This window comes from Haliotis asinina, chromosome 11 (genome assembly GCF_037392515.1).
Source record: "Haliotis asinina isolate JCU_RB_2024 chromosome 11, JCU_Hal_asi_v2, whole genome shotgun sequence".
Taxonomy (NCBI): domain Eukaryota; kingdom Metazoa; phylum Mollusca; class Gastropoda; order Lepetellida; family Haliotidae; genus Haliotis; species Haliotis asinina.
Window position 1 is genome coordinate 36,782,508 of NC_090290.1, and position 10,184 is coordinate 36,792,691.

General features: G+C 38.7%; 1 protein-coding gene across 1 annotated transcript in view; it reads left to right on the forward strand.

Moving 5' to 3' along the window:
- LOC137255613 (unconventional myosin-Id-like) overlaps nucleotides 1-7,806 on the forward strand; it is a 70,365-nt gene extending 62,559 nt beyond the window's left edge. Inside the window, exons 21-24 of the mRNA XM_067793061.1 lie at nucleotides 176-277; nucleotides 4,364-4,480; nucleotides 5,862-6,010; nucleotides 6,447-7,806. Of these exons, the coding sequence (XP_067649162.1) occupies nucleotides 176-277; nucleotides 4,364-4,480; nucleotides 5,862-6,010; nucleotides 6,447-6,606 (528 nt within the window). The 3' untranslated portion in view covers nucleotides 6,607-7,806. The remainder of the gene's footprint in view (nucleotides 1-175; nucleotides 278-4,363; nucleotides 4,481-5,861; nucleotides 6,011-6,446) is intronic.
- Nucleotides 7,807-10,184: the final 2,378 nt, after the last annotated feature.

Sequence of the window (10,184 nt, forward strand, 5' to 3'; positions counted from 1 at the left end):
TTCAGTCCAAGTGAGTGCCTGTTAAGACAGCTTTCACAGTATTTTTGCAAACACTTCCAGAAACGTTTCACTGAATATCAGCTTGTCAGCAGGGCTGGAAAAGTCCATGCTTCATAGCCAGTACATAAATTCTGTTGACTGTAGTGACTGTACCAATAACTTGTTTCGGTGACAGACAAAGGACAACAGCTCCACGCATGACTTTGTGTCCCAGATGAGTACTCTGAAAGGTCAGGACCACTATAGCCGCGTGCTCTTCTCATCATTTGTGAAGAAGGTAAGATGGGGGAAATGCTGTAGAGATGAAACACTGTTATCTTGATGGATATGTGTTGGCATGAAAGACATGTGTTTTCTGTGATACATATGTGTTAGTGTGATAGATATAGATAGATATGTAATCTGTGATGCCAAGGCCTGCTAAAAATAGATCCAAGTGTCTGCACGAAAATGAGAGCCTTGAAGATACAGAAGATACCAACAATGACAGATACATGTTGTTGAAGGCTGGTAATCCATGATGGCAAGACATGCATGAATGGATCTAGATGTAGGTTTATGAAAATTAGAACCATGAAGACACCAACAATGATAGATGCATGCTGCCATGATAGAGACATGTCATCAAGGCACGTACAACAAAACCTCAATCATAACTTGCTGGTACTGAGGATCCCAATAACAGGAACTTAGTGCATGAAGTGAAGATGGCTCTGTCCAACCATGTTGATGTTTAGGTTGACAGGGTTGAAAGAATCAAGAACAACAGTGACAACAACAGTCAAGCATAGGTATAGGATAAGATTCTATCTGAAGTTGATACTGACAAGGATGACAGCAAGTACATTTTTAAAATGCATATATAAGTTGACTTTGTCTATCTGTGTTGGTGTTTATGCCAGTGAAGATGACAGTGTTGACAAGAACAATGTGTTGAAGTGGACTTTGTCTCACTATGTTGATATTCATGCCAACGAGGATGGCAGGGACAACATCAACAACAACATCACAAATAAAATGCATATATTGAAGAGGATTTTTTCCACCCATGTTGAATTTCATATCAACAAGGATGCCAGGGTTGACATGACCAATATCATCAGAGGACTTTCAACTACGTTCATGTATTAAAAACGATTTTGTCTGACCACGTTGATGTTGATGCAAATGATAGTGCCAGGGACAAGAACAATATCTACAACATGAATGAAGATGGTTGTGTCTGACTACATGAACAGCTGATGAGGCTGTATGACAAATGGGATGATTTCAGCCTTTCTTTCATGTGCATGTTCCTGAATAGTGTCAGACCCTGGGACTAATCCAGTATTTTTGTGGATGGTCAGATGTAGTCTACAACAGTATACGACTTTATATTTCACAATGACTTTGACTGAAGTATTCATATGCAACACGTCACACTTGTTTCCTGTTTGCTAATTTTACATTCATGAATAATTTCAATGCCAATTACAAGAATTGTTGAGTATGAAATGTTAGTTCATAATTTATTCCATAGGTCCTATGAATTTTCAGTGGGTTAGATGGACATCTGAAAATTGTAGGACCATATTTCCTCTTACTTCAAAACACCATTCATGAACATTGATGTGAAACAGTGTTCCAACAGCTCTAGCTTATGGTGTTAACATTTCACAACTTTTGAGATGCAATTGATCATGCTGTTTTTACTGAGATATCAAAGAGCATCATACCATACTTGGTCAGAAGCTTTTCAAGCTTTCAAAAAGTTTCCAGATTTGATGCATCAATGAGAAGATTGATGCCCAAATTATTTCAGGTAACCAACTGACTTGACTTACATATGTTCATGACAGGTCCCAGCAGGGGGCAGGACACACTCACCTTTTCGCAAACACCTGGTGTCATCACTATGTCATGGTGAATCTCAAACATGCTTTTCCGTCATATCGTATGTCAGGATGACAATCACTGATTGTCTGTTCCAGACTTGATAACTTACAAACAGCATTGTTCTGCTGTGATACTGTGACAGAAATATGTACTCAAGATATGGTCAGATTTGTACAATCAACTCTGCTTTAGGCTGAGATATTTTGATGAGGATGGCAGAGACTTCACCTCAAGAACAACATAACAACAACAGCAACAACAACGATGATGATCATAACATGCATGCATAAGGTTACGTCTGACCATGGTGATGGTGAAGCCAATGAGGTTGACAGGGACATCAAGAACAACATTAACAACCACCATGTACTTGTGTCAAAGATGATTTTGCCAGACCTTTATGGTGAGACCGATGAGGCTGACAGGGACATCAAGAACAACATTTACTACCACCATGTGCATGTGTCAAAGATGATTTTGCCAGACCTTTATGGTGAGACCAATGAGGTTGACAGGGACATCAAGAACAAGATCAACAACCACCGTGTGCACATGTCAAAGATGAATTTGCCAGACCTTTATGGTGAGACCAATGAGGTTGACAGGGACATCAAGAACAACATTTACAACCACCATGTGTGTGTGTCAAAGATGAATTTGCCAGACCTTTATGGTGAGACCAATGAGGTTGACAGGGACATCAAGAACAAGATCAACAACCACCGTGTGCACGTGTCAAAGATGAATTTGCCAGACCTTTATGGTGAGACCAATGAGGTTGACAGGGACATCAAGAACAAGATCAACAACCACCGTGTGCACGTGTCAAAGATGAATTTGCCAGACCTTTATGGTGAGACCAATGAGGTTGACAGGGACATCAAGAACAACATTTACAACCACCGTGTGCACGTGTCAAAGATGATTTTGCGAGACCTTTAAGGTGAGACCAATGAGGTTGACAGGGACATCAAGAACAAGATCAACAACCACCGTGTGCACGTGTCAAAGATGATTTTGCCAGACCTTTATGGTTAGACCAATGAGGTTGACAGGGACATCAAGAACAACATTTACAACCACCGTGTGCACGTGTCAAAGATGATTTTGCGAGACCTTTATGGTGAGACCAATGAGGTTGACAGGGACATCAAGAACAACATTTACAACCACCGTGTGCACGTGTCAAAGATGAATTTGCGAGACCTTTATGGTGAGACCAATGAGGTTGACAGGGACATCAAGAACAAGATCAACAACCACCGTGTGCACATGTCAAAGATGAATTTGCTAGACCTTTATGGTGAGACCAATGAGGTTGACAGGGACATCAAGAACAACATTTACAACCACCATGTGTGTGTGTCAAAGATGAATTTGCCAGACCTTTATGGTGAGACCAATGAGGTTGACAGGGACATCAAGAACAACATTAACAACCACCGTGTGCACGTGTCAAAGATGATTTTGCCAGACCTTTAAGGTTAGACCAATGAGGTTGACAGGGACATCAAGAACAAGATCAACAACCACTGTGTGCACATGTCAAAGATGATTTTGCCAGACCTTTATGGTGAGACCAATGAGGTTGACAGGGACATCAAGAACAACATTAACAACCACCGTGTGCACGTGTCAAAGATGATTTTGCGAGACCTTTAAGGTTAGACCAATGAGGTTGACAGGGACATCAAGAACAACATTAACAACCACCGTGTGCACGTGTCAAAGATGATTTTGCGAAACCTTTAAGGTTAGACCAATGAGGTTGACAGGGACATCAAGAACAACATTAACAACCACCGTGTGCACGTGTCAAAGATGATTTTGCCAGACCTTTATGGTGAGACCAATGAGGTTGACAGGGACATCAAGAACAACATTAACAACCACCGTGTGCACGTGTCAAAGATGATTTTGCCAGACCTCTAAGGTTAGACCGATGAGGTTGACAGGGACATCAAGAACAAGATCAACAACCACCATGTGCATTTGTTGGAGATGACAAGAACAGGTATGAGAAGAACAACATTGACAACAACAATAGCAACATGATTGTGGGCCAGTAATCCAGTAATAGGCCAGCCATCAACATGACTGATACATCATCAATGATATAATACATGATTTTACGATATCTGGACTCATACTAATTGGTAATGCTCATTTCCGAATGGTAGTGGCATTTCCAGTGTTACCCAAGAACCAGCAAAATATCTCATCTGAATTCTTTACAGCCTTGCAACCACAACAGAAGCATGTGACAACCCCAGTGCCTCATCATTCGGATATTTTCGCGAAAAGAGAGCTTTTGAGGAAATTTTGCAGTGCTGCCTTCATCCAAGCCATCCTTATAAATTAATCATTGTTATACATTTTATTTTGCTTTATTACATTCTTTAAGTCTTAATTCATGTTACTATAACTTTATGTTTTTCTTTTTTGAGGCTTGAACACTATTAGAGTAACATGTAATTTACTGATCCAGGCCAACAAGTTCAACAAGACTGCTGATAGGGGTGTGGTCATCACAGACAAATACATCTACAAACTTGACCCCAATAAGAAGTTCAAAGCAATGAGGAAAGGGACACCTATCACAGAGGTGAGTAGCATATCAGAATGAGCATCAGTGGCACAGCTGTTAAGCAATTCAATGTGGTTATAACTGTAGGTAGGGCAGTAGGGGTAGTTTAGTGGTTAACACATTAGTTCGTCATGTTGAAGACCCAGGTTCAGTTCCCCACATGAGTATGTGTGAAGGCCATTTTTGGTGTCCCCCACCATGATATTGCTAGAATATTGCTAAACGTGGCGTGAAACATAACTCACTCACTCACTCACTCATTCATTCACTCACTCACTCACTCACTCCAATTGTGTTTATTGGTATGATATTGGTACAATGTACATGGTTAACTTGGTTAACATCTTAACACCTGCATCACATAACATCACATAACATCACATAATATCACATCACTTCACGTCTATACACACTTTTAATCATGGTTAACATGTACTTCACCAAAATCTCATAATGATTCTCAAAATGTTTGACGCATTTATCCCTGAAAGGAGTTGTCGTTTATATTCCTCCAGACCAGTTTTGTTTTACAGATTTTGTTCTCAGAAAACCTAAAGGCAGGAGAGAAATAAATAAATAAAATTGTCAGTAAAAGTAATGTTCCTTTTAAAAACTGAAACAAAATTTTGTGAAAGTTTATGACTGGTCAGGAAAAATATTTTTTGAGCTAGGAACATTATTCTTTTTTCTTATTCTTGATAAAATAGGATAGGTGGATCTGTAAAACAAGAAGTGAAATTGGTCTGGCCTTAGCATAGGTTATGAACCATAGTTTTAATCAAAGTAATGTCTGCTTCAAGACTTCAGAATCATAGGCGTTTGAGTTGTTTCTGGAAATGACTATAAAGTTGAAATGGATATGTTATGTGCCAGAAGGAAATGGTAGTAAATTTACAATTGTTCCAGTGAACAATGTTTTGAAGCATGATGAATAAGTACATTGTTCTGTGGATATGCTAAAAAAATGTGTCTCAATAGAATTATCTGTTCAAGGTGCTTTCCTACTGAATAAGTTGTTTGAGTTTGTCATTGTACTGATCTTCATTTAAAGGTTGAATGTGCTTTGTTGCATATAATTTCATATATACTGACATCCAAAAGAAACTTGATATGTTCCCTCAGTACATATCAAGTCTCTATGAACACAGGAGACCTCAGGACATTGTTTTAATAATTTTTTAAGAGCAAAAATAATAGGGGTCAGACTTCTTTTGGCTGTATCTTTGTGGAATTTTTACCATCATGTATTAAGATGACTTCATCTACCTTGTATTAAGATATCGTCATTATCTCTAATTACTACCTTCATTGTTGTTAAAACTTTGAAGAGGATTTCTTGAATTTTCTGCCCCCATGTTTTAAGATTTGTTTTATCTACGTCCATTGTCTCCATGTCCAGATCACAGGAGTAACAGTTTCTCCAGAGCGAGACCAGCTCATCGTCATCCACCTCTCCAGTGGCAATGACCTTGTCCTCTGTCTGCAGAGCAAGGTCAATGAGGAGAGAGTTGGGGAGTTGGTTGGGTCACTTGCCTCCTTCTGGCGCAGGTAGGTCAAGATCAACAACTTCAGGATAATTAACTCATTAACTACATGGCACCAATTTATTTTGTGTGAACCTGATTTCTATTAACTAATTTGAATGTGCTCGATTTATATCATCTTAATTGTGTGAAATGAATATTTATTGAGAAAACGAACGGGAACCCCCAATCCTGGTCCTTTTATGTGTTCATCCACCCTGTAGAGATAGTGAACATAATCTAAGTTTTCAATTGAAAATATTCTGAGCAGTGAAAGAAATGCAACTCTGTTTTTTGTTTTTTCGTCAAGATTTGAAAAAGAAGACATGACATGAATGTTGACTTTTATGAATTTCATTTTTTCGAAACTTGCATTTCCTTTGCTGTTCTGAGTAGATCAGTATTATTTCAGTTGTATTCTGACACTTGCTGAATAGAATTATCTCTTCTTCTTTTTTCAGAACATACAAAAAAGATCTGACAGTCAATGTTGCAAAGAATGTGTCTTGCATGCTAGGGAACAAACGTCGAAATATCTTTATCCGATCTACAGCAATTAATGGTGGGCCGGTGTTCAGGAAGGAGGGAGCAGACTTGGCACTGATGTGGCCGTCATCATAGCAACGTCATACCACAGATCAGTAGCATGCAGTCAACACTTATGTGGGCATCATCGTAGCAACTCAAGGTCCCAAATCAGTGGTCTGTTGTCAACAAGGATGTGGCCATCATGATAGCAGTGTACAGGCAGCAATCAGTTGCCTGTTGTAGACACCTATGGCTGTCATCATAGCATCGTGAGATCACAGACTAGTAGCCACACTTGCAGACACAACTTTTATACAACACACACATATGTTATGTATCTATACTACTGGACAAAAGTAATTGTGTTTATACACACACTGAAATGAGTTAAACATGTCTGAAATTATAGCAGACCATATGCTGGAAACGGCTGGAGTTAGAGTCAATATTATGTTCTGGCTGCAAGGAAATAATTTAACCAGGTATTCAAATATCAAATCGAAATAGTGATAATTGTTATCAAAAATGGAATCTAAGGTGTCAGATTTTATTTTCAATGAATCGAACTGAATTGTTGCAGCCCTATCAGTGATGTTACTGAAATGTTACTGAAAGCTTGTCTTAAGAAAGGTTTGACTGAAAATATATGTTCAGTAGTGCCCATGACGAGATGATACACGTCAACATGTTTGTCCACTTAAACAATTACTGAATTTCTCATAGAATGAATCATTTTGGTATGGACAGCTCTGATTAATGAACATTAATAACACTTTCTTCCATTTTGAAGTATGATATTTCATATAGGTTTTCAATGTCATGATGTGTGATGCATCCAATTCAGTTTGATTCACGTTTGCAGTATCGGTATGCATGTTTGCGTTCTGCGACGACCATGTACATGACTTTTTGTGATATATCAGCATATCGGTATACTCCTGAAAAGACTGTTGTGGATCAATGCTATTTTTAGAGTTGATGTATTTGTTATTTTATTCATATTGTACATACATAACTTGGTGCAGTTCTCATACTAATTTTATGCCATCAAGGCAGTAGAGAAGATGTTTGTCATATCAGTAGTGCATGCTAGGATCCATGAAGGAAATGTCTTTAGACATTTCAGTTGAGGTCAGGAGATACTAGTCCTTGAAGGACTTCATTTTTTCATCCTAAAACTTTCAGCTGATGCAACAGTTATGCCAGGCTATTTTATTTCTTGTTTCACAGATTCTTGTTCCCAGAAAACCTAATGGCAGGACAGGAGAAAAAAACGTAAAAGAACAACAAAAATGTCCCAAGTCAGTGTAATATTCCTATTAAATGCTAAAAGTATTTTTCTTTTGGCAATTTTTGAAGTGTACATGTCGTTAAAAAAAATTTCCATAAGTATGTTTTGTTTCTCTAAATTTTTGGCCCATGAAAAATTAGGATTTTTTTTTTTTAAAATTAATTGCTATTTTTTCTCTTATTCTTGAAAAACTCTGACCACCGGATCTATAAAAAGAGAAATAAAATTGGTCTGACCAAACTGACGCATTCACAATCTCCCAAATGTCTTTGATGTTCAACAATGCCTTCCACAAGTCTGAAAGTAGCGTCATTTAGACGCTGATAGGAATATGCCCAGTATATTTTGTGCAAGTTTAAACTAAGTGATGGGTTTAAATGACCATTTTTCTGAAAATAACAAACGTGTCCGGACTGATTTTTAGCATATTATATGAAGAATTAGAGAATCTGACTTTTCTGTGTACGTTCATATCCAAGACTGGATGTTTGAGGTCTGAAAGACACCTTAGAAAAGTGTTTTCTAATGTTCATTATTGCCTTACCCCAATGTGAGAGATGATTAACGCCTTACACGAAGTCTTTTCTGATGCTGATCAATGCCTTATGCAGTGTGAGAGATGATTAACACCTTACATGAAGTCCTTTCTGATGCTGATCAATGCCTTATGCAGTGTGAGAGATGATTAACACCTTACATGAAGTCCTTTTTGATGTGGATCAATGCCTTACCGCAGTGTGAGAGATGATTAACACCTTACATGAAGTCCTTTTTGATGTGGATCAATGCCTTACCGCAGTGTGAGAGATGATTAACACCTTACATGAAGTCCTTTTTGATGTGGATCAATGCCTTACCGCAGTGTGAGAGATGATTAACGCCTTACATGAAGTCCTTTTTGATGTGGATCAATGCCTTACCGCAGTGTGAGAGATGATTAACACCTTACATGAAGTCCTTTTTGATGTCGAACAATGCCTTACATTATATATTTACCAGGAGAATGCCTTTCTTTGAAGGAATGTGCCTTACACTGCTGAAATAATGGTGACTTATTGGTGCAGTAACTGACAAGAGTCTGGCATCGTTTATGTACACATCATATCTATATTTAATGTCATTACCATTTTTCTTGGAAACATGGGTTCACAAACTCTCTGGTAGTTAGACACAATCCCAAAGGCTCATAGTTACAGGTTACACCACACCAAATGTTTTCCCATAGACTTCTATGTTGAGCATATTATTTTTTAAAAATTACCCAGGCTGTCAACAGCCTTTCCATGTACATACGGATACAGTGTGGCCTTTAAACTACACCAAAATACAAATTCTTTCCAACTTGTCTGGCAAATTTTCCAAGTACAGGAAGCGGAACACATCAACCCTCCATTCCGCACCAAATATGTCACCTACATGGAAATATCTGCACACATAAGTCATGGTGATAGAAATGACAATGCTGAATACTTCAAATTGTGGTCAGTTTTAATTACTGAATGGATGTGCTCTTAAAACACATGAACATCTTACACTATTTCATCCAATCACAGCTGTCACAGGCCTTTGTCCATTTGAGTTGTTTCCATATGGTCCTCACTCGGGGAGGATGTGATTCTGATTCAGTGTAGTGGAACCATAAGCCTGCTATCACGCAGATCAGGGGGAATAACTCCATACTGCAGTATGTGTCTTGAGCATGCATGCTTTGATCTGAATCTGTTGCAGTATTAAAGTCAATTAATGAATTGAAACTACACAATATGGTATGTTGCAGATGTGATGCCGACAGTTTGGGAATTTGAACAGCTAAATGCTCCTTACATATTAATGTAGGGCGATGGGGTAGTCTAGTGTTTAAAGCTTTCGCTCGAAGACAAAGGTTAGATTCCCCACAAGGGTACAATGTGTGAAGCCCATTTCTGGTACCTGCCATGACATTGCTGGAATATTGCGGTACAAAACCAAACTCACAAACGGGTCTCAAATCGAAGTCTGTTTTCACATGTAACGTAACATAGAGAGTGCAAATGAAGTTTATACTGATGGTTAAAATTGTTTGACCAAACACCACAATTTATGACTTAGATTTGGATGTATTTAGAAAATACAGCTTTGTGGTTTAGCAATAGGTAACGCCCCTTACAGTCAGTGGTTACAGCTGTAGGTTGGGGCGGTAGGGTAGCCTGGTGGTTAAAGTGTGTGCTCGTCATGCCGAAGACCCAGATGTTTGGGGCGGAATGTACCCTAGCAGTCAAAGCATTCACTGATCATGCCAAACACACAGGTTCAACTCTTCATGTGTACGATATGTGAAAGCCATGTCCGGTGTTCTCGTGGAGAACATAGCCACATCTACTTCTGGTTGCCATGGGTTAGA